General features: G+C 41.4%; 1 protein-coding gene across 1 annotated transcript in view; it reads left to right on the top strand.

The window, feature by feature from the left end:
- The first annotated feature begins 3,055 nt into the window (after positions 1–3,055).
- LRRC74A (leucine rich repeat containing 74A) overlaps positions 3,056–25,559 on the top strand; it is a 32,410-nt gene continuing 9,906 nt past the window's right edge. The window contains exons 1-11 of the mRNA XM_060262228.1: positions 3,056–3,384; positions 6,915–7,037; positions 8,776–8,951; positions 11,446–11,553; positions 15,180–15,276; positions 16,546–16,595; positions 19,485–19,566; positions 19,982–20,067; positions 22,156–22,350; positions 22,747–22,842; positions 24,652–24,795. Coding sequence (XP_060118211.1) covers positions 3,348–3,384; positions 6,915–7,037; positions 8,776–8,951; positions 11,446–11,553; positions 15,180–15,276; positions 16,546–16,595; positions 19,485–19,566; positions 19,982–20,067; positions 22,156–22,350; positions 22,747–22,842; positions 24,652–24,795 — 1,194 coding nt within the window. The 5' untranslated portion in view covers positions 3,056–3,347. The remainder of the gene's footprint in view (positions 3,385–6,914; positions 7,038–8,775; positions 8,952–11,445; positions 11,554–15,179; positions 15,277–16,545; positions 16,596–19,484; positions 19,567–19,981; positions 20,068–22,155; positions 22,351–22,746; positions 22,843–24,651; positions 24,796–25,559) is intronic.

Genomic DNA, 25,559 nt, shown 5'->3' with positions numbered 1-25,559 from the left:
TAGATATGTGTAGAACCTTGGGGTTATATGCTTTTGGGTGGAGTAATGAAACTACTTACATTGCATATTGGGAGGAGTGTGTGTAGGAGCGACCGTGAGAATAAAAAACTGGTGAGTGAGGCTGTGTGGAGTGTATGAGGTTTGTCTTTCTAAGGACTAGAGTGCTGAAAGGCTTCCACTGAAGATGTTTTTCTCTGCTGCGGGCTTTCCCTTTATGGAAATCCTTTTATCTGGGGGAGGTTAGTCCCTAGTCAGTCTCTGAACTGAAGCTGATATCTTCTCTCCTATGGTAAGGAGAAGGGAGGTCCTAAGAACACATTACCTTCAATAAAGTTGGGGTATGTTCAGGAAGGTGCCACTAATGTTCATCTTAGTCCTTTCTTCTTTTTTGGCATGCTCTGGGAGCTAGAACTGTTTGAGTTCAGTCCACCATATTTTGATGCCTTCTCCTGTTGTTTGAGCAGGTAGAGGTCAAATGCTGAGTGTGCTTTTCCTAGTGCTGCGTATTCATATTAGGGATTCTGCTGGCATACAATCTGTTAGGGGTAGTTCAAGATTTAGCATTTTTCAGTGTTCCTTTGCACACGGCTGCTCTTACACTGAATTTGATCTTATTTTCTGCCCAAATGTCAAATGGTTTTATAATGGTGACAGTTTGAAAAATTCAGTTGTTAAGAACAGAACTGATGAAACAGAGATTATCCAGAACTTGGTAGCCATGAAGTAGAGGACCTATAGCACTCAAGAGTTTAGGGCTGACTTGGCTGGTACTTCTATTGAAGATCTTTAAAATTCTGACAAACAGTTTATGATTGTTCCTGGGTGTTGCTTCCCTCCAAAAGAGCTCATTCTATTCCTTGATTTACTGAGGAGCTTGGTTGTGTGTGAATGTAAGCCATTACAGGCCAATTTACTTTTTATGTGCCAAACAAGGCCACATTTATTTTTAGTTCATGCTTATTTCAATTTTTTTTCTTTTTGCTGTGCTGCTTCTGCTTTTACTTTGTTTTATTTATTACCAGTACTTCCTTTATTTTATTTATTTTATCAGATTTATATCCCGCCCTTCCCTAATGGGCTCAGGGCGGCTAACAACAGTTAAAAACCACATAGAATGCTAAAAAACAATATACAATAAAATCAATTCTACACAATTCTACTTCTGAATTTATTCCTTTGCTTTATTGTCAGAATTATATCAGTTCAGTTTTATAATATGTTATTTTTATGCTGTGGGTTTTTACTGCTCAATACAGCTTGATTTTATTTTCCTATTTTAAAAATAATTGTGTTAATCATTGTAAACAACCTCATGACTCTTAGTTGAGAATGCAGGGTAATAATACCTTAAATAAATATTCAGGTGAATGAATGAATGAATGAATGAATGAATGAATGAAATGGAAACTCCAGCTGGTACAAAGTGCAGTGGTGCACCTACTGTATGGGACATCTGTGCAGGGGCACATTCAGCCAGTGCTGTGCCAGTTGCCAGTCAAATACCAGATCAGGTTCAAGGTCATGGCATTAACCTTTAAGGCCCTTGTGGCCAGGGACCAGCATATCTGCAGGACTGTCTCTCCCTGTATATGCCCTGCAGGGCCTTGCATTCTGCTGACCAGCACCTGCTGATAGTTTCTGCCCAAAGAGACAATCATCTAACCTCAACCAGGGTGTTTTGGGCTCAGGCCCTAGCCTGGTGGTATATGCTCCCAACTGAGATCAGGGCCCTGCAGGATTTGTTACAATTCCACAGGGCCAGTAAAATGGAGCTGTTCCGCCAGGCCTTTGGCTGAGGCAGCAGACATCCAATGACATTGGCCTCCCCTGCATTGGCCACCCAGGGCACTTCTATGTCAACTGTCACTGGGAGCAGCCAACCTAATAACAACTTGATCCATCCCAGCATGGGATCAGCATACCTAGTATGTTATTAATTGCTGCACTATCAGTTAAGGAACCCAGATTATAGTGTGGTTTTGCTTAATGTTTTTACTTACTTAATATTTTATTTTAATGACTATTTAATGTTTTAAACTGCTGCTGTATTGTGACATTATGTGAGCTGCCCTGAGCCAGCTTGTGAGGTAGGATATAAGCTGCAATAAATAAATAAATTTAGATGACAGCAAATTGTACACATGATCTTGTAAGAATGGCTGTTACTATGTGGAATCATGTTCAGTCTCTAAAGAGTTATTATATTCCAATAGGTGTTGATAATCATTAAATATCTGAAGCCTAACCCATTTATCCCTTAAAGTTTCATTTCACATATCAACCTGTGAAGTATGCCATCTACAGAGAGAATAAAACCAGAGCAGCATATCTATCAATATACTACCAATCTAGCTTTTGTGGTTGGGGAGAATTCTTAGAAAGGCAAACCTAAGCTGTGGATTGCGTAATCCATCTATCTGGTAAATTATCAGATGCTGAATTAAAATATGGATATCAATCAGAAACAGTCAAAATAGCCTTTTATTTTATTTATTTTATCATATCTATATCCCACCCTCCCCAAACGGTCTCAGTGCGGCTAACAACAGTTAAACCATTCAAAATTAAAAACAGATATACAATAAAAGTCATTTCATACAATTTACAGTCCATAAAAATCCAAGATGGGTATTGATATTGCTAGATATTATTTAGTGCTCTACACTTATATTGGAATCAGTTAACGTTGTTAATGCTGTGGAATAGTGGTCGCCCCCCTTTGTCAGAAATAGTCGGTGTTGCCATATTCATTGAGACAAGATGGCTAGCAGGCCTAACATTGTCCAAACAGGGTTGTACGTCGGACAAAGCTGCTGGCGACATTAAGATACAGAACTACATTATTCTTTTTCTACAAGCTCCTCAGGCTTAAGTGCTTCATAAGAGATGAATGGGAACACTTTGTGAAATGATCTCTCACCTGAATTGTGATCCATTTTTGATCCAGCTCAATGAAGAAGACCTGATGCAAGTCTGAGGCTATATGACCATAGGATATATCATATATCTTAAGTCACAATGTCTAGATGAGGTCATGGAATACTTGAGATGAAATTAAAGTGACCTGAACTTAAGAGGGCGCAAGCTTCCTACTCAGCACATAGGCTGTCCCAGTGCCTGGGAAATGTGGTCTTCCTACTCAGAAAGAATACCATTTGGAATTCTGCATTTTCTGCTGACGCCAGAGGGTCATGGACATTTTCTGCAATGTATAATAACTACAGTTGGATTGCTTGAGTAAAGGATTTTTTTTAAAAAGAGTGTGAAATAGAAAACACTGTAAATTACCAATAAGACAGTAAGAGGAAGAAAAAAGTAAGGAGCTGAATTGAACACCTGACGACGCCATGGATTTTTTCAACTTTGACTCTGATGAGGAGAGAGGTGAGGCTGTTATCTATTTATTTTAGACATTTGTTAGCCACCTTTCTACCTTGCAGAACTCAAGGCTGTTTCTACTGTCAATTAAAAACAACAACTAAAGCACATAAAAGACCACACCTCCAATTAGGATGGCCAATAAATAAAAACAAAATTAGTCAATCATAGTCCTAAATAAAATTGTCTTTAACTGCCTCCAGAACATTGAAGGTGAGGGGTCCAGTGCACCTCCCTGAGGAAGTTGTTTCATAACTATGGGGCTGACACCAAAAAGGCCCTTTTTTATATGCCCACCAGATGAACTTCTTTGATTAGTAGGACAGTCAGGAGGGCCTCTCCCAGTGACCTTATATGGGAGAAGACAGTCCCTCAGATACCCCAGTCCCAGGCCATGTAGAGCTTTAAAGGACTAAACCAACACCTTGAATTGGTCTCGGGAGTGGATTGGTAGCCAATGTGATTGCTGTAGTATTGGAGTCACGTGCTTCTGATAGCTGGCCCCAGCCAGCAGGGTAGCCACACTATTCTGCACTAGCTGCAGCTTCCAAATGCTCCTAAAGGGTAGCCCCATGTAAAGCATATTGCAGTAGCCAAGCCTAGATATAACTAAGGCATGGATCACTATGCCCAGGAACAGGTATAGCTGACGCCCCAACCAAAAGCTGAGCAAAATTACTCCACGCCTCTGTAGCCACCTGATTTTCTAAGATGATGGCTGTGTCAAACAGCACTCCCAAGTGGGGCTCAGGGAGAGTTCTTTCATAATCTAATCATTGCCTCCTTGATCACAGGCAGAATAACTCCCACTCTTAAGCATTTATCACTCCTCTTATTCATTCAGCTAGTAAGGTCTATTATTTAACATAAAAACCGCAAAATAAATACTGCCAAAGCTTCAACAGATATCATACTGTAACTCTATCATAAACTCCACAATTTCCTCAATAGACCATGGACTAGAATTTATTGCAAATGACTCAGTAAATAGTATTGTCCATTATGTATCCCTATAGTAATAATATTGAGGATGTTTGCAAAAAGGGAGTGTATGGACACCTTGAGATGTCCTAGTGGTGTGATAGAGTAATCAAGGACTGCAATAATGCAGTCACTGTGGTATTAAGGTCCTTTTAAAATTTATTTACCTAATTATATCCTGCTTTTTCCCCAATGCGGGACCCAAAGCACCCTACAACATCATTCTCCCTCCATTTTATCCTCATAACAACAGCCCTGTGAGACAGGTTAAGCTGAAAGAGAGTGCTTGGCTCATGGTCAAGCTTTCAGAGTGGGGACTCAAACCTAGGTTTCCCAAATCCCAGACCTGTTCTGCTCTAGACCTTTAATCCTGGCTCAGCCCTGTCCCCAAACTGATTCTCTACGCTAGAATAATAGACTCATAGAATAGGTTTCTATGATTCTAGTGCAGAATGTCAGTTTTGGGACAGGGCTGAACCAGGATTAAAGGTCTCATGCAGAATTAGTCCCAGTCTAACTCTCTAACAACTACATTAAGCTAGCTGTTATTTAGCTCTTCTCCACCTCAGAAGAGGCTGTAGTTCAGCGGCAGAGTATATGATTAGCATGCAGAAGGTTCCTGGTTCAGTACCCAGCTTTTCCAATTAAAAGGGATAGGTAATAGGTGATGTGAAATATCTCTACCTGAGATCCTGAGGAACTGCTGTCAGTCTGAGTAGAGAAGACCGACCTTGATAGACCAATGGTCTGATTTCCCAAGCTGAAGCCAGCAACCTTAAGTATAAGAAGCAGGGCATTTTTTGTTACTGTTGTGATGCTTTGACTGCTTGTTTAGCTCTCATGGTATTCAGCAGAGGGAGCTAAGAACCATCCCTGTTTCTATTATGGGCCTTTTGGAAAGTATTGGTTGAAAAGTGTATGTGTGTGTTTTTTCTTTTCTTTATCTTATCAGTAAATAAATTGGGTATATTGAATGACATGAAGTGAGGTTAAGCTCAGTCTGAGAGGGAATGGTCAACAGCAGTAATGCCCTACCCAGCAAAAGAAAAGAGAGAGAGACCTCCTTGAATCGCCATGAACAGAATTATTGTCCATTATTGTAATGGAAAGATTGTTCGTGTGGACTGGAAACAAGGGATTCAGACAAGTATTTTCATGGACACAAAGATTTCTACTCATAGAGTGTGACTTTCTCACCTTCCCTTCCCACTGCAGCCCCAAACACCCCCTGGAATCATGTCACTGGGAGACTGTTGCCCTAAAGAATTTCAGGAGGCATAATTGGGCTGCAGCAGGGAAGGAGGCTGGGAAAGTCACATTCTGCTGGTGGAAATTCTTGCACCCATGGAAATGCTAGCCTGGATCCAAGATAGGGTGTGGGGAGCAATCTGCCATTAAGAAAAATCTGGAACATAATGGCCTTGTTTGATCCCTTATTACTTATCATGTGATTGCAAATACCTATCCCTATTATTTCTTCCTAAAGACTACCAGATTCTCTCCTTGACTGGAAGTCTTGACAGTGTGTTAATCCCATTTCATTTTGAGTTTAAATTAGTTGTGGCTATTAACTTCTGCCTCATTATACGCTCCTCTGTGAAAGAAGACAGTTGAGCAGGCTAGTGGTTTAAATACGGAGAGCTGATCCAATGAAATGAGAGAGACCAGCCAATGGCCCTGAGCCAGTGCTCTCTATTTTTTCACACATATGTATGCTTGGATGACTGAACTGTGGATCTCATGTCAGACTTGAATATTGAATAACATTTAAGGAGGGTGCAAAAGTGCAAGTCAGTAACCCAATAAATAGAAGGAAGGAGCTAAATACTTGGAGGGGGGAATTAAGCCAATTTGCACACATCAGACAGGAAAAGATATAGCAACACCACCACCGGAGGCTCTTATACGATTTGATTTCTCTCAAGAGGCAGTTTTCCAAACTCTGTTTCTCCCTAATTGTAAAATAAATTATGAATTGGAGGCGAGAGAGGTGGTATCACATCAGGTGGCATCCAGTTACAAATCTTACCTTCTATCACTGTGCACGGTGGCATGTCAAACTATTTCATCTATTGAAGAACACCCTAAAACCTTCTCATGCCAATGCGAAAGGTTGCTGGTGTGTTACCTCTGGTCAATCCATGGTAGGAAAAAGCAACCGGTGTCATTTTTTTGGTAATCGGTCAAAAAAAAATGTGAGGAATGCTGTCATGGTAACTGATTGTCAGCACAAAAAGTGACTCAGCACTGAGGGATAAGGAAGAGGGTTTCCAGCGGTATCACTAAAGCCACTGGGAAAGAGCAAGGATGCCTCTGAACCTGATCAGCAGCCTGCTGGAGAGGCACTCCCCAAAGCAGCAAGTCGTTGAATCTTCATGAAGAGCATCCACTGACTAGTGACTGCTTTTTGGTGAGTGTTCTGCGCATCAAAGAAGACAAAGCTGGGGAAGGATTCATTAATGGGCAGTGTGGGTTCCCTGTGCAGCATGGTATGAACTAGGCACTCTATAGGTCTAGTTCATCTTTGCAGATAAATGTAACCATTCTTATTCCAGACCAGGATGGCAAGATGTCAGAAGGCAGCTCATCTGAGGAGGGGGAATCTGCTTTGGAGGCCACTGACAATGAGGAGGAGAAAGAAAGGCCAGACAGTTCTGACACAGACCTCGAAATAGAAGGTGATTGTTTGCTGCCCTGTTTTCCAACCAGATCTTCTCTGTCATCCCAGTAATAACCTTGTGAGATAAACTAGGCTCGCTCAAGGTCACCCTGACCTTTGGAGCAGCTGTGGCTCAGTGTCAGAGCACCTGCTTTTCGTGCAGAAGGTCCTAGGCACAGTTCCTGGCATCTCCAGTTAAAGGGATCAGGTAGTAAACTGATGTGGAAAAAAACTGTACTCAAGATCCTTGAGAAGCCAGTGCTAGTCAGAACAGATAATGCTGCCCTTGGTAGACCAGTGGACTGACTCAGCATAAGGCTCCTTTACTCAGTAGCATCATCCTTAAAGCCTGGGTTCTCTTCCTTAAAGAATGCTTCCTTTATTTTCATTGTTGTATTTCAAGGCATGGATCATCTGGAAAATGCCCAGAAAAACCTTGTCAAAGTTTCTAATGGAAAGACTTCCATGCAATTAATGTTTTTTTAAAAAACGTGTTTCACCTATTTACCAGCCTTTTTAAATACGAGATCCATACGCAAAGGAAATTGATTCCTATATGCTCATTTTCCTTGACCAGTAGCCTCTCATTAGTTCAGTAACAGTTAACAGCTTTTTACAATGATGCAGTGTAATAATTTGTTATGTTTGGTATTGCCAACTCACCTTTTTAGAAATTTGGAGAATGCTTTTTAAAATCCTTGTTTGACTATACCCCCACACAAACTTGTTAAACATTAATGGAATTCTATTCAAGTATAGAGGAGGGGGAGGGGATTAGGAGTAGAATGGCAGAAAGTACAAACATAAGAACATAAGAGAAACCATGTTGGATCAGGCCAATGGCCCATCCAGTCCAACACTCTGTGTCACACAATGGCCAAACACACACACACACACTGTGGCTAATAGCCACTGATGGACCTCTGCTCCATATTTTTATCCAACCCCTCTTAAAGCTGGTTATGCTTGTAGCCTCCACCACCTACTGTGGCAGTGAATTCCACATGTTAATCACCCTTTGGGTGAAGTACTTCCTTCTATCCGTTTTAACCTGACTGCTCAGCAATTTCATTGAATGCCCACGAGTTCTTGTATTGTGAGAAAGGGAGAAAAGTATTGTGAGAAAGGGAGAAAAGTATTGTGAGAAAGGGAAAAAACAAATTCTGCAAGATGTGTACACGAACATCTCCAGCATATATAGCCATCAAAATTGAGGGTGACATTTTTATTATGATGCACATCAGTTCCACATGTGGATTTCTCTTGCTGGATTAGGGTAACTGTGTGAAGTGAGCATAACAAGATCTAATTTGACTATGGATGCTGCTTGTATTATAATGCCAGGATGACATAATTGGAAGAAGGGTAGAGATCTCTTTTTTTGTGCCTTTTTGCCCAGGATCAACCTGAGGTTCACAAGTTTCCATAGAAGAATTTCAGAAATAATCACCTGTATAAAAAACATTGTAACTATTTTCCATATAATCCACTGCCCACTCTCTCTATATGTAGAACGGCCAATTCCATCCCATACTATTGTCTGATAAAGTATGCTTTTTAGCACAAAAAAACTTACATTCTCAATAAAACTTTGTTGGTCTTAAGGGTGCTACTGGACTGCAACTTTGTACTTTGGGGGATGTTACAGTCCTTAAATAATTGCCCCTCTGGGTCCCCCAGGCAGGGACTCTGCAGTTTGCTCTCTGCCATGAGTAAAGGAACAATACATTGCCAGTCATGCTGATTTCCTTTTGCAGACACTGAACGATCATTTACAACCATAAAGGGTGCAGAGCTGTACAGAGAGGCTTGCAAGCTGGTGGGAGTGATTCCCGTCTCTTACTTCATTCGGAACATGGAGGAGCCCGTTATGAACCTTAACCATCATGGGCTTGGACCAAAGGGAATCAAAGCAATTGCTATTGCTCTAGTTGTAAGTAATATTCCCCTTGTTGCTGCCTGTTGCCTCCTGGAAGGGTTGAAACAGGCACCCACCCCTTAGGCCTTCCAGCAAGGCACTGTTTAAGTTAGCTGAGAGAGCAGTATCAAGGTTATAGATGTGGACTCTGGCTTCTCTGTCTTAATCATGAGTTTTCTTGATATTAATAGATAATTATCTTTATATTGTATCTCTTTTTATCATTCACCTTAAGTCCTGACTGTGTTAGGAGAAAGGCAAGGTATATAAATACATTTATACAGTGCTATTCAGGAGGCAGCCATGTTGGTTTGAAGCAGTAGAACAGATTTTGAGTTTGACTTTTGCATATGTCAAAACATGGTTATTAAGTTGTATGCTCATTTGCTGTTCATCTATGTAGAGACATCTGTCTGTATATACGAACTGCTAACCTCCTTTCCAATGTGTCTGAGGAAGTGTGTTTGCACACGAAAGCTCACACCTTTCATAAAACCTTGTTGGTCAGAGGTGCCATTGGACTCAAAATCTGTTCTATAGTGTTATTAACATAAACCAATTAATGCTTTAGTTGTCCAGATATTTTTATCATTTTTGGACAGAGGGTAACCTCTGAGAGGAAGGAAGGATAAAAAAAAATAAGGATCTAGTTTCAGTGTGCAGTGTAACCTGCAACTTCCAAGTGCTCTCATTTTATGCACTTTAATCAGAGTTGCAGTTGCTTTGACGTTCCTTATAGCACAGCTGAGTAAAGTACTTGTTAACTTTTGAATGTTAAGAAATAACCATATAATCCATTTTGTTACATGTTGAACAACTAACGGTACTCTTTCTGAAGCCACAAAGACTATACTTGCTGGTGGTGCATTATAGAGATGGTAATGATCATGATGGGCATGTAAATGGCTGACTTAGCAGTTATAATGGTGGTTACACAGTGAGATAATGAAAGCTGTCAGACTTGAATAGGTGATGTTTATTTATTAAGAATAAATGTTCCACAGTGTGTACAGAACAGTAAAAGAGACAGTTGACCTCTCAATTCTCACAGAATTATTACAGCATTGCTGTAATATTACTGTGATTTGAAAACCTTGCAAATCGCCAGTTGTTTGTAGCCTGAAGTATTGTTAAACTTACCTTCCTACACACCTGCCAGATAAGGCAAGAATTCAGCTTTGTAACTGGGAAGGGCACTGTGAAATGAGACTCCCCATCCGGGCATCTGTTTCCCACTCACATAACACTTATGACATCACAGTGAGCACGACCTCATGGATGTCTCAAGGCTAAATGTCTCCATTAGGGTTTGTAGAATCTTTCGGACTCAAGTGCCGTGTTCTACTGGAGAAAGTTTTCCTTCCAGACATTTCGTTCTCAGCTGCGGAGAACATCCTCAGTGGCGTTGCAGCCGGAGCAGGCGCTCTGACCTTCGGCTGCAATGCCACTGAGGATGTTCTCCGCAGCTGAGAACGAAACATCTGGAAGGAAAACTTTCTCCAGTAGAACACGGCACTTGAGCCCGAAAGATTATACAAACCCTAATGATGTTACCAGCTGTGAAAACCTGAAATCCTAAATGTCTCCCTTTGCCTGTCATTTCTTGGCGCTAGTTAAGTGGCCCGAGGAAAGGAACTGAGCTTCCCACAATGGTGAAAATGCAGGCCACAGGCCAAAGTCAAAATAAATCTTTAAAATGCTTTAGCCATCAGTTCTGGGACCAAACCACAGCTGTGAATCTAGGGAGGAGATCCCCAGATACGCATTTAAGTTGCAAGAAACAGCTACAGAGGATATGGACTGATGCTTGGTGTTAGGCAGAGGTCATTTTGTAGAAAAATAGGTGGTGGAGCTCATCCAGGGATTGTTATGCAGCTGCACCTACTATTCAATGGACAAGGAGGTGGAACTCTCAGAAAGGTTCAGGAGCTGTGCTCCTGTGAACTCCCACTGAATCTGAGGCATGGTGCTAGGGAAAAGCAGAGATAGCTCATCATACCTCTGTGCCAGTTCCCTGATCAGAAATGCCTTTTCCCCCATGTTGCTTAAAACGTGGTAAAGGAAAACAAGACAAACTGCTGCCTTTTTCTCTTCCTCAGGCTTAAAGCAGCATTTCTGAGATCTGGCTTGGCCCCCAGTTCCTACCTTTCTCTGGGTCGAAAGATTCATTATACAGTTCCCCTGATGTTTCAGTAATGGGAGCTTTGTATATTCCATTACAAACACCACCACATAGTAAATGGTCCATGCTCTATAATGTAACATTATCTGTCCAATAAATAATGCCATGTGGAAGCTGCAGTGACCTCCGTAATGTGTATCGATTATCTCCCAAATAACATTAGCTGGTTTGGCTGGCATATCTCTGCTTTTGGGGGAGGGGGAATGAGAGTGGTGGAAAATAACTGTAAAGCAACCTTAGAACTTAACGATAAAGGCTTTCTCCATCAGTAAAATCAACTAATCTGCTTGCATTTCTCTGTCCATGTCTGAATTCTTCATTCTGTAGTCCAACACAACCATCACCCACTTAGAGCTAGACGATAACTGGATTCTGGGTGAAGGAACCACATACCTGGTACAGATGCTGCGGGAGAACTGCTACATCCAGGAGCTGGTATCCAATCTTTCCCTGTATGGAGAGAGGGAGATCATTTATATTTGGCTTTAGAATGAACTCTTCATTGGAAATTTTGCTAGGCAACTTCATTTATAATGTATTTATATTAGTATTTTTGATGTGCAAAATGATATACAAATTTGATCTTGTGTGTCCCATTTTACAAGGAGAGCTCTGTGGTTGACTATGTGCTATAAATGTACAAACTCCTGCTTCTAGTTAAATTTCTGCAGCATAAAGAGTGAGGAAAACTCTTGCCTGAGAATCTGCATCACTGCTGTCAGTCAGGATAGGTTGTACTGGTCTAGAAGGAGCAGTGATCTGACTGCAGAGCCCCTATCAGAGTTCCGTGGGTTCCCAAGCAAGAGACCATCAGTATGAACTTGTGGTGTTGGGCTGAGAAAAAATTGCAGGTGAATCCAAAAATATATCCCAGAGTCCTCTGCATTTATGGGTTGTGCAAACAAGCCAGCCCTGCATCAAATTATCCATGTCAGGTATACCTAAAAAGAAGCTTTATCATTCACTATAGCAGGGGTGGCCAATGGTAGCTCTCCAGATGTTTTTTGCCTACAACTGCCATCAGCCCCAGCCAGCATGGCCAATGGCTGGGGCTGATGGGAGTTGTAGACAAAAAACATCTGGAGAGCTACCGTTGGCCGTCCCTGCACTATAGCAGTGCTGCCCGTTAATAAAATACTCTAGCCCCAGTCTTTTGGGGTATAGACACAAGGCCACTCCTTTGAGTTCTTCATAGAACAATATTCACATCCTGAAGTCCTGCAAGTTAAAAGATTTGTCAACCAGGTCAAGATGGCTACAATGTGTGGTGGGAATAAGCTACATCAGGAGGATATGGGCCTAGTTCTATCATACTGTCAACTTACAGAGAGATCCCCAGGTCCCACTTGGAGGCTGGCATCCCTAGTCAGGAGATCTGGAGATGGAGCTTGGGAGGGATCTCAGCACAAATTAATGTCTTCAATAGGCAATCCCTGAGGTTTTTTGCAATCAGAAGTTGGTGATGAATAACACAGTGAATGTTAAAAACATTTGGCGCTGCTTTTTTCAAGTAAGCAATACGCCAATGGTACCAACCAGTCATTGATTGTGCTACATCAGATTCACAAGCAAGTACATTAGTAAGCCAAATTTCCTTGCCTTTGAAGAACTGTTCAACAACATGAAATATTGAGTCACCTTTAATATCTGTTCTTTGTTGCCTTGCGAATAACTCTTGAACCAAACTTCTGACTTTTATAAAAAAATTCATCTACACCCTAATTTTTTCTTTTAAAAAGCTTTCCCCCTTCCTTTTAAAAACAAGTTATTGAGAAATTTTAAATCCTTACAGAATTTAGAAATATTAATATTGGGCAGGCTGTGACAAAAATTACACTTAAACAGCTAAAAAGCACACTTCATAATCAACAAGTTTGTAACCAAGAACTCAGAAAAACAAATACCATGCTCTGTGTTACTATGTGAAGAATGTATTCGCAAAAACTTGAAAAATGACAGACAAAAGCATATGGTGACAACAAAACATGGTTTACTGGTCTGACTAGAGGTCCGGTGGCATATTTACCAAAAAATCCAATAGATTCTACCACATTTCAGCACTATGTAAATGCAGAAATTTGGAATATCATTTGCCAGCCTGGTGCCATAGCCTGGTCAGTTGCAAAAAAGCGAACAATGCAGTGGGAAGAGCCCACCTCCACTCCCTGCTGCCCTCTTGCCTCTTAATGGCTCCTAAGTAATGCCACTGCTGCCCCCAGTGGGCACTATCACCCATTTTGTGAATCACTGACCTAGAGCAAACTAAGATCATGTGATTTTAGGGCAAGTCTACAAAGTATCAATTCTGTAACACAAGGGAATATCTCTGTATTGTCAATCTCATCACGATATTCCCTGAACATATAAAATGGAATGCCAGGCAGAGGGCCAAGCAAAACATTTCTATCAGCATACTAATTTTGTGTTACAGAGGGTTTTTTAAAGATGTCACATTGCTCTTAAGACTATATTCATGCAGCCTGAAGTGGTATAATCCCATCTAGGAGTCAATTGCACCTTTAAGACCAACTTCGTTTTATTCAGAATTTAAGCTTTCGTGTGCATGCATATTTCTTCAGACAAGGAATGAGGTACAGAAATGCCTTCTTTTTGACCCAGATTTATTAGCAATAGAATAATTAACAGGCATTCTCACATTCTGACATGTTACTGTTTTATGGTTTCCCATGCTAATGCAACTCAGATCAGGGGTTTTCTGAATTTGTTAATTTTACTATTCTGCTATTGGTTTTTAACTTTGTACCACTTGGCATTCCAAACCCCAGCAGCTATATGTGGCTCTGCTTACTGTACCTCATTCCTTGTCTGAAGAAGTATGCATGCACACGAAAGCTTACATTCTGAATAAAACTAAGTTGGTCTTAAAGGTGCAATTGACTGCTATTTTGTTCTACTACTTCAGACCAACACGGCTGCCAATTTGGATAATCCCATCTAGTTTGATTGTGAGGCTAGTGGGCAAAAAAAGAGGCACAATCTGCATGATTTTTCATGTGCCCAGTATCTCATTTAAACTGTGCAGTTCCACATGCCTGCCAAATACCTGCTCAGGCTACAGATCGCTATATATGCATAGCAGCTGAAGGCACTTTGCATGAAATATTGAGCACCAGAAAAGTAATCTGTTGATTCTGCTGATTGAGCAGAAATAGGAGAAGCAGTTCCATGATTTCTCCTCCCAGTGATATTCCTTTCCCTAAAGAAAAAGACCTACAGAATACTAAAATTCAAAGACTAAAAGAGAACGGACTGCTTAAACTTTCAGTTTTTACCTGTGTGTTTTCCCACCCACTGAGGGAAAGGTATGGAGACCCTGTGCTTTCTCTTGCAGGTAGGGTCGCAAACTCTGGGTTGGGTAGGGTTGCCAGATCCAGGTTGGGAAACTCCTGGAGATTTGGGGACAGAGCCTGGGGAGGACAGGGACCTCAGTGGGGGACAATGCCATCAAGTCCACCTTACAAAACATCCCTTTTCTCTAGGGGAACTGATCTCTGTACTCTGGAGATGAGCTGTAATTCCAGGAGATCCCCAGGTTCCACTTGGAGGCTGGCATCCCTAGTTGGGAGATTTGAGGATAGAGCTTTGAGGATAGAGCTTGGGGAGAGATCTCAGCACAATGTAATACCATAGAATCCACCCTCCAAAGCAGCTATTAGCTCCAAGGGAAATTATCTATGTTGTCTGGAGATGAGTTATAATTCCAGGAGATCTCCAGACCCCACTTGGTGGTTGGCAACCCTACCTGCTGGTGGCAGGTGAACTAGAAACACCTGTGGACTCTTTAAATGGAAAAAATGGCCAATGGGTGTGTGTGTGTGTGAAGAACTACATCCCCATTCTTAATTCTTTGTTTGCACGTGCAGATGTGGGAGACTGCTTTTTAGCTTAAATTTAAAAGAATAGTCAGAATTTCATTACATGCACCTGCATATAACGTGTCCTTAAAAGTACTCAAAATAGATGAAACTTAGGTTAGCTTCATCCTTTGAAGTTCTTTCCTTCTTTCCCCCCCCCATACTCCTCCTCACCCCTCCCTTCAGAATATTTCAAATAATCACCTTGATACAGAAGGAGCTGAAGCCATCTGCAGGATGTTCCTCGATAATATTTCCAATATCCGGGCCATTCAGCTTGCAGGTGGGCTGCGCACACTGATGAACAGGGGCTAGGCAGGAGCCTGGAAACTATACTCATAGCTTTGAATACCCAGAAAGATTTTGAAGTGTGTTTGGTTAGCTTTCAGAAATTAGATTTGCCATTCCTGAGGCCTGCACAACTCACAATGGGCATGGACTGACTGTAACGTCAAAAGGTTTTTTTGTTTGGGGTTTTTGTTTTGTTTTATTGATAATTAGAAACAAACTTGGAATATGTAGCTCCTTAGGCAGACAATCTAGGGCCAGCCCTGGGTACAGAGAGCAGCTAGAACAAGCAAAGGAACAGAAATGCTAGAGTTACATATGCCCTGTGGTTTATATTTTGATTCGAGAAATCCATTCATTTCTCCCTGATCTGGCTAACAGGCAACAACAAAAAAGTGATGTGACCTGGTGGACAGGGCCAGCTGTGATTGTGGGGCATGCTATAAACTTGGCAGTGCAAGGGCACATGCAGTGAATCTCCCACCAGCTGCCAGCCTTAAGCTGGCAACTGTACTTACCCATGGCATTAGCCATGAATAACACAAGACTCTTTATAAGCATCCTGTTTTCTCTGCTTCCAAAGACTGCAAAAATGGGTGTGGGCAGATGTCAGGCGTCTAGTAGGAATGTGTGTTTGGTATGGTGCATTTCCACCACTCTGGTAAGATCCCAGGTTCAATCTCTTGCATTTCCAGTTAAAAGATCTCAGAGAACAGGTGTGGAAAACACCTCTGCCTGCTGTCTTGTTGAGCTGTTGCCAGTCAGACTGGGAAATTTGGAGCTTGATAGGCCAGTGGACTGGCTCAGTAGAAAGTGGCTTCATGTGTTAATTGACTGAAAGTGTGAGGGATCTAAACTGTAGACATTAACTGTAAAATGCAGCTACCCTGAAATAATTCATGTGGGCTACCAGTGACTTTTTATTAGGACAATATACCATTAAGGAAAAGTAAATGGAGAACCATGTAACATTACTCCATCCCACCCCAGCTCTGTGCTGGTTTTAGTGTATGATTACAGCTATTTTTGACTTCTCAGTTTTGCCATCATCTAAATATTCCTACATGGATATTTTTTCTATACAATCCATCATGTAATATAAAGAGTAACAAAGAACTCTCCCTCCAGTCATTTTACAGTATAAATGTATGGTGAAATAGATGCCAGTATTTTAAATGTACTTATGACTTGCCTACACATAAGTGAAATAATCTTGTCTGAAACAGCCCCCCCAGTCTGTTAACATCCTCTTTTTTGTCTTCAGGAAACAACTTTAGGGAAGAAGCAGCACCATACTTTTCTGAATCATTAATGGTGAGTAGATTGTCTATGGGAAAAACTGAATAGCCAGGAACAAGAAGAGGATACATATATGCATAAGGCAATAAGTCATGTAAAACGGCTAGATCTGTTTATCAAAATATTTATACCCTGCCTGTCATAATGCTTAGGATGTTTTGCAATAATAATACATATTTACACAGTAAAATTCCACATCTGTATGTGTAAAGTGCTGCCAAGACTTATGGAAACCCGATCAGGTTTTCAAAGCAGGAGGCTAACAGAGATGGTTTGCCATTGCCTTCCTCTATATAGTGACTCTGGACTTCCTCGGTGATCTCCTATCCAACCCAAGTATTAAACAGAGCTGATCCTGCTTGTCTTCTGAAATCTAATAAACAAATGTGTATTTACTGATATGAATATCATGTAGAAAATGCCATAAGGTCACTTCTACTAAACAATAAACCACTACCTAGAATCAATAATATTAAAGGCCATGCATGCAAGACATCATTGCTGCTGTACAAAACATCTAAAGCTTTTGATAAATACGCCTCCAAAGACAATGATTTCACAGATACAAATCCATTTGGCTAGTTCTGTCTTTTAAAGTTCCGGCTGGTTCCGGCTGATGAGTGGCCAGGCTTTTCGACTCATTTCAAACAACACCTGTTTCAAAAACCAAACTCCCTCCCCCCCAAACATTCTGTACAGCGGAACTGATGTCTTGCCTGCATGCCCTTTGGCATTACTAATTCTAGATAGTGGTTCATTGTTTAGCAGAAGTGACTTTATGGCATTTTCTACATGATGTTCACATTAATAAATTATACTACACATTTGTCTATTTGGTCAGTTTCTTCACTTAATAGGTATACACTTTTACACTGTCTGCTTTTGCTATCTTTGTCATCACTGTGTTTCTCTCTTTATCTTTTGAGATCTGACAAGATTGAGCTGGCCTGGACCATCCAAGTCAGGGCAAAATACTATATACAAAAAATATTTACCTTAAAAACATAGCTTCCAGTCAAACAAAATATGTACAGTTTACACTGTTTCCAGGCCTCATTTAAACAAATTAAATCCCATACCTCAGAGTTTATGCTGCATTCAACATCTTCCTAGCAGTGTTCAATAAGGATGGCTCAGAGTTCAATAGACCACAGATCCCCCAGTGTGTATTTCATGGTTCCCACTTGCTTCTTCCCCAAACTAGTAGCCAGTCCTGGCTGCCCTCCACTTCATTTGATCAGGAAGTGAAGACCTGAAAATCTCTAGAGTAATAACTATCACCATCATAATAGAATGCTTGGTTTAGAACCACCCTACATTTTATAATTGACCCAACTGGCAGCCATTTTGTGACTGGTCTCATTTCCCATGGCGGCTACTTTGTGGTGGTGCCCAGCTAGGATTGCCAGCTCCTGGTTGGGAATTCCTAGAGATTTGGGATGGGACTTGGGGAGGGGAGGGACTTCACTGGGGTATAATGACATAGAGGCCACCCTCTGAAGTAGCCATTTCCTCCAGGGGAACTGATTTTTGTCATCAGAAAATCAGTTGCAATTCTGGAAATTGGCAGCCTTAGTTCCTGCTGCCCTCTCTCAAAGTTCCCAAAGTGCTCTCGGGATCAACAAGTCTGAGGATCCCAGCACTACACTAATAACTCAGTTATAATGAATTGGGGGCGGAGTTCTATAAATCTGGTGATAAGAGTCACACAAACTCTGAGTGATCATACTCATCAGCTTTATCCCAAACCATGACTCTGCCCCCTGGATGGCATATCACTTTCTCTAAATTCCTAAAGCTATTTCAGCAAACGGCCTCGTCTTCTGAGCACTGATGAAAACATTGCGGTGTCTAGGCAGTGATGGGTTGTTCTACTTTTCTCCCTCCTTTTTAACAAAGGGATGGCTGCAGGGAGATCAAATCCAGAGTGTGGATCCTGGTGTGATGGGAGAGCCTGCTTCACTCTTGCCTTTCCTGTCGTTCCTCTGTGCAAAGTCCCTCTGCCCAAAGTATGAGGGAAATTATTGGCAGGAAAGACATGTAGGGGAGGTCACTTCTTAGAGCACAAACAATAGGAGAGGAAAGGGTTTAGTAGCCCCAGCCCTGTGTGTTTTCTACTCCAGGGCTTTTTCTTGGTTTATTGATTGATCTGAACCTTTTGAACTCACTTTTCTTCTCAGACAAGAAAGGAAAGGGAAGTGTATGTTGCTGTACCAGATCTCTAAAGAACAAATACTCATAAAGATTGGTAATACACAGTGTTAATGGCAAAGTGGGGTTTAAGAGATGTGCTGCCTTAATTTAAGGGCCAAAATACATGCCATGAGCAACACAGATTGGGACATAGGTACACAACCCAACTCATCATCAACTTTGGATCGATGTAACCCACTTTGAAGCATTGTGTTGTTCTGCATGACTCCAAACACGACAAGGGTCTTCAGGCTTTGCTCCTGTGCTGTTTTGCAAGCAGAAACATCTGTGGCTCTGGCAAAAATTGCATGAGAGAGAAACCTCTCTCTTTAAAGTGTTTGGAGCTGTACAGGACAACACAGTATTTTCAAAATGAGTTACAGCAATCCAGTGTGTGGTGAGTCAGGTTAGGGACTCATGTCCCAACTCAGTTTACATGTATCATGTATTTTGGCACTAAGCTTTACTTAGGGACAAAACTTGGGTATAGTATGGACTGAACCAATTACTTGCAGTGTGGTTGCATGTGTATATGGCATCATTCTGGAGATATTATTACCTTTATCCCATATGAGCTGATTAATGTGTTCCTCTCAAAGACTGTTGTATGTACAGGCAACAATGGCCACTAAATTCTGCCTCATTGCTGAATGGATCTTGGTCTGAATACTGCAAATGAGTTCAAAGAACATGCACCATTTCTCTCCACAGGGCAATTACAGAGTGATGGAGCTGGACCTCAGCCACAATGAGTTTGCTGAGAAGGGAGGAGAGCTTCTGGGACAGATGCTGGGTAACCTTGCTCATTATTTCTACAGAGTCATCAGCCATCACTGCAAATGGAGAAATGTCTAATCTAGCCTGTGTTAGATAGGTTTGCACTTTGGATTAGTCTCACCATTTGTATAGTGGGATTTTCAGGTGATGGCCAGAAGCATGTAAAAATGTCCACAGGTACAAGGAGTGGGGGGGGGGGGGCACAAGCACTAAAGTGAAAACACTTCTCCACTCTCTGAGAAATTTAACTCTTAGAAACCATCAGGAATGGCTGAAGAACTCAGGTGTCAGTATACACTAGCAATTTATTTTAAAAGCATCTATTAAAGCACATGATTTTGAGACACCCCCTTGCTCGCCCTCAAAAAGATATTTCCTTTTGTCCACCCAATTTTACTTCTTCATCAAGGTCCTCTGCTCCTTTTCTTCAGCCAACAACGTATCACTGGAGGTCCTGAAGCTGAGTTGGAATCACGTGCGGATGAAGGGGGCAGTAGCCCTCAGCGCTGGCCTCAGGGTAAGCATCTTCCCATGCTGAGACAAGAGTAGTCTGAGTGATGAGAGGCAGAACAGGACAGTAGAAGCAGGTCTGTTGTAGGGAACAGCAGCATCCAGGGAGCAAGACGGAGTGCTGAGCTCTGTTATGTGTAACAAATAAATAAATAAATACAATCTGTGCCCAGGAAGACTTAAACTTAACCAGAATTTTAATGTTTAAATGTAATTTTGTTTTCTTTGTTTTTCCTTGCATAATTGAAATTTGAATTGATGCTGTTAGCCGCCCTGAGCCTGCTCCGGAGGGGAGGGCGGGATACAAATAAAATTTTGTTGTTGTTGTTGTTGTTGTTGAAGCAATAAGGGCCCAACTTTGGTCTGAGTAACATATCCAAGGAGAGCACAGAGAAAGGTAGGATGAGAGAATGCAGGACAAGCTTACCAGACACTGTTCATATTTATATGTTTCTTTGTTACATACACACAGGCTTTCCTCTATAAAAGCTTAGAGTGGTTTATATATGCCTCTGAGGGACAGCCTCATCCAGACAGTGCTAAGTCCCAGATGTGTTTAACTTTACTAGTAGAATTGCATCAGGTGATATATTAGAATACAGTAATCTATGTAATAATTGATTATATGATGTAATAATTGATTATATGATGATTTTATCTACAAGCAGGGGGCAGTGTTGACATATATTTTATTCACGTATCAGGCACCAAATGTCTTGAAATGTCTGTTTCTCTTAACTGTTTCTTAATTATCACCTTAACTACTGGCTTAGTATAAAAGATTTACAAACTTTCCAAAATGTCTAGTTTTACAGAAGGGCCCATTCTGGGCATGAAGTGAAGCTATTGCAAAACATCTCCCCTCTTCAGAAGTTAAAAAACCCAACAACTCTGCAGCAACTTATTTCTCCTACAGTTTGCACTGCCTGTTCTTCTCTTTTGCCAACACTGCTTAGTTTAGTTGCCCTATTAGTAGTAAACGTTTTAGGAAAAGTCCTATCTCACATGGTAGAAATAAAAATTTCATTCTTCCCCTGTATATTCTGTGACACTGAATGAGTCCAGATGGTTATGAGAGGAACTGAAATGACTGCTGGAAAGAGTGAGTCCACTTCATTCAGCTGTTTCCTCAGTTCTGCCTCATCCCCCAAAATATTTGGGTTTTGTCACAGCAGAACATGCTGTAAGGAGGTAATGGTTGAGGGGAAAACACAAGGGCAGAGTATTATCTGGTACTGTGAGAAAATCTTTGCCTGTAGGTCATTAGGATGACAAATTGCTAGTGTTTGGACTGTCACCTAGGAAAAATCATGGCTGGAGCTAGGCACCGGGAAGGTATCAAAACAGATAGGATAGTCCTCCTGTCAGGACATTTTCAGGCATTGCACTTACATGCAGTTGGGAGCCCAGCAACTACACGTATTGAGAGCACACAGTACTCACAATCAATGCTCCCTCTAAGCTGTGGAGTCTTGTGAACTAAAATTCTTCTTTGTGAGCTACTGGCCTTAAAGTTGTGAGCTACTGCATAAATTAGTTTGCTCTAGGGTCGTTTTTTCCAGAGCTAAGAAAAAAAATGTGTGAACTGGAGGCTAAAAAACTGTGAGCTAGCTAACACTAACTCAGCTTAGAGGGAACACTGCTCAAGTTGCTTGGTTCTCTGAATGAAGTTACATGCATATATGCATACCAAGCACATACAACTTTGATACGTACATATGAACAGGAATCCTGAAAAAGTCCCGTGGTCAGTTTGCATGTATTGAAGCTCAACATACATATATGTCTATTGCTGCAATCAGAAAATATGGTGACAGCACATTTCAGGAGAATTTAGGTGCAGTTTGGGGGCTCCTGGTCTGTGCAGATACAATGTCTGAAAGAGGCTTAGAAGAACGTGCAGGATTTTCCACCTCAGTCAGTGAGCCTGACTTTCAAGGCATCCTTAGAGCCATCTTGTAGTGAATTGGGGTTACACCATCACAGCACTTTAAGACCTGGATCTTTGTGAGAGGGAGATCTTAGGAGAAAAGGATTGCTGCATTGGAAGGCTGTACTGTAGCAGTGTCAATGTCTCTTCATACTAATTCTCTAGACTAACGGAACACTGAAAGTGCTTGATGTATCATGGAATGGTTTTGGGAATGAAGGCGCTTTCGCCCTTGGAGAAGCTCTCAAAGTCAACAGTGTGTTGGTTGAGCTAGATATCAGCAGCAACCACATCAACAATGAAGGAACAATAAAGCTGAGCAAGGGATTAGAAGCCAATGGAACCCTCCGAGTCCTGAAGGTAGGCCAGTGTTTCCTGAGCTCAAGCCAATGAAAGCTTTCAAACTGGCAAAAGATGGGCTGTGAGCTGCATTGTTTGTGTATTTACTTACAGATTTTCTATAACACTTCCCTCCAGGAAAGTGCTCAAAGCAGTTTACAAACTCTACCACTTCTAAAACATCTTCTCCAGACCCATGAGGCTTTAATAACTATCAACCAGTCTCAAACGTTCCATTCATGAGCAAGGGGATGGAATGGCTGGGGGATAAACAATGTCAAGCTTTCATGAATTAAGTGGATTGTTTGGATCTGTTCCAGTCTGGTTTCAGACCTGTTTATGGGACTGTACAACTTGTACATTTTTAGCAAATGAAATCCTTGCAAGTATTCAGCTATTTTTTCTCTTATTTTGCAGATGTCACATAATCCCATAACAGTAGAAGGTGCCATAGCACTCATCACATGCATCAGAAGGAATTCAAAATCCAGGATCGAAGAAATCAACATCTCAGTAAGATGATAGGAAGGATGGAGTAGTTTTTATATGCAGTATAATAATACAAAGAGTTTCAGTTCACTTTTCTCACGCAAAGAAAATTCTAAGCATATTGGAAGCTGTGGTTAGTCAACTGCATGTGTGTGTTCTTCTTTCCAAAGAATTCAGGGTGGCATATATAACCCCTTTTTAACCCAACCCCGTGAGGTAAGTTAAGCTAAGGTTGCCAACCTCCAGGTGGTAAAGGGAGAGAGGTCACTTGTAGGATAAAGACAACACAACCAAAGTTATAGTGACCAAATAACTAAGAATATATTGAAACAAAATCATACAAATATGTTCAATAGAAGACTAAATAGCAGTAACAATTCCCCAAAAGTTTCACAGTTCCATCAAAGGAGTCCCACTGAACAGGAGGTCAACTTGATTATTCCTGCTTCCAATCCTCTTCTAGCATAGGGTGCTCCAACCACATATCTCAACCAAAGGCAAAAGCTCAGAAAAAAATATCAAAGTGTTTCTGATGCATCAATAAGTTGCAAAAAGCTGCAAAACCCACAAGATTCTTTTTCTTTGCATCCAAAGACTGCACATATTATTTTATTTTATTTATATCCTGCCCTCCCCGTCGAAGCAGGTTCAGGGTGGCTCACAGCATAAAATCACAACAGACAATTAAAATCAATAAATATTAAAAATTACACTTTCAACAATTAAACAGAATATTAATTTTAGTGCTATTTCAGTGGTGATGACATTTCTTCAAATTCACATAGAATTCCCAATGGACAAATGGGACAGAAAGTCACCAGTAAGGTTTCAAAATGGCACCAAAATCCAAAAGGCTCAAGCCTTTTGATTCATCAAAACTAATCTCTCAAACTTTGCTAATTAGCTCACTTAATCTGGAAGTGGATAGGAGAGGGAACAGAGCTTGTTCTCATCCAGAATCTCCCTTGGAGACAGCCTAGTGATGAGTAGACAAGAGTCAGGAGATCTATGGCCCATGTTTTTATAAAGTGTATTCTATGCTGTTAGACCACATCCTAGTTCCTTTACCCTATTTCATCTCCCTGTTCCTGTACGTTACCTGCTTTGCCTCATGTTACACTCATGTTTTTGCAGAAAAAGCCCAGCAGGAACTCATTTGCATATTAGGACAGCCCCCTGACATCACCATTGTTTCCCACGGGGCTTTTTGTAGAAAAAACAGCAGGAACTCATTTGCATATTAGGCCACACCCCTGATGCAAGCCAGCTGGAGCTGCGTTCCTGTGCATTCCTGCTAAAAAAAAAAGCCCTGTTTACACCTATATGGAGGTACACCTATACGGAGGTATGGACTTAATAGAGCTATATGAAGTTAACATCTATGCTGCAAAGACCTATAAGTGTATCTAGGAAGGGAACTAGTTTTGTTTCCTGTGTACTTGGAACTGGAACCAAATTGTTCTAAAAATCTTTTTTCTTTAATTTCCTTAATAAAATTCTGTTTTACCTTAAAGATGTGTTGCTGTGAGTTACCGGGCCAACCCAAGTGTATACTTAGCTAGGTTATCACAGAGAGCCTTGTTCCAGGTCTCAGTTCAGAGACAGAGGAACAAATCTCTTGTGCCAAGGTGGGTCAGTCTTTACAGTCACCTAGTGATCTATGATGGCAAAGTGGAGAGTCAGACCTGGGTCTCCCAAATTCTAGTCCAACATGCTGCTGTACCACACAAGCTCACACTGAAGTGATTGCCGGTTGTATGTGTAAACAGGTGGGGATTTGGGAGGGAATGTCTCCATAGGATCTAGCATCATCTGCTCTCTGCTCTGCTTCAGAATGTGCTGGTCAATGAAGGTTTCGTTCGACTAGTGGACGTCGTTTGTGAGGCACACCCAGAACTAGAGGTCATCTATGGAGGGGTAGGAGGCCACATAACCAAGAAGCAAGAGCATCATCCAGATCCTATGAAGGTGATTCAGGTGAGGATGCCTTGGCCCTTCCAATGTCCAGTCTTCTTCCTGCAGGTGCACAGATGGCAGAGATTGTTTCTCTAAGGACCTTACTGCTGAGCCAGGATTTGGGCCCAAGCATAGGGTAGGAAAGTGAGTATAATTTAATGGGGTCCCAGAAGGCCCAAGCTAGGCTGCAAGCCCATTGGCATGAAATGGAGTATTGCTTTAATCTGAGAAATAACAGATAATTTTCTCTCTCTTATGACATATGAGAATGAATCTATAGATTTGCCAGCCAGCAACTGACAGGAGTCCAGGGGAGTGGGAACATGGAGGAGACCCTCAGGTTCACTCTGTGCATTCTCTCCCTTTTCCTTCCTGGTTGTCAGCAAACCATCATTGGTGATTTGGCAACCTCCAGGTACGGCCAAATTACAATGGCTCTCCAGATTAGTGAGATCAATTCCTCTGGAGAAAACAACTGCTTTGGAGGTGTATTCTATGGTATTATACCCACTGAGGTCCATCCCTAAGCACCTCCCCTCCCCAGACTCCACCCCTAAAATCTCCAACAATTTTCCAACCCAGAATTGGCAACCCTAATTTCAGCAAACTAGCAAATTCTCATTTGCAGCTCCCCTTCTAGGCAGAACTGGTCGGCTGCTTTGCATTGGCTACAAATTTGGCTACTTTGTATGAAATTTGGCTACTTTGTATGAAATTATGTTTGCCAAAAATCAGGAGGCACATGTTGGCACAATGCTCTAGGATCCCACTCCCCCGCACTGTGT

Source organism: Heteronotia binoei, chromosome 21 (genome assembly GCF_032191835.1).
Source record: "Heteronotia binoei isolate CCM8104 ecotype False Entrance Well chromosome 21, APGP_CSIRO_Hbin_v1, whole genome shotgun sequence".
Lineage (NCBI taxonomy): Eukaryota > Metazoa > Chordata > Lepidosauria > Squamata > Gekkonidae > Heteronotia > Heteronotia binoei.
Note: the sequence above shows the minus strand (reverse complement) of the source record. Positions and strands in the feature narration are given on the sequence as shown.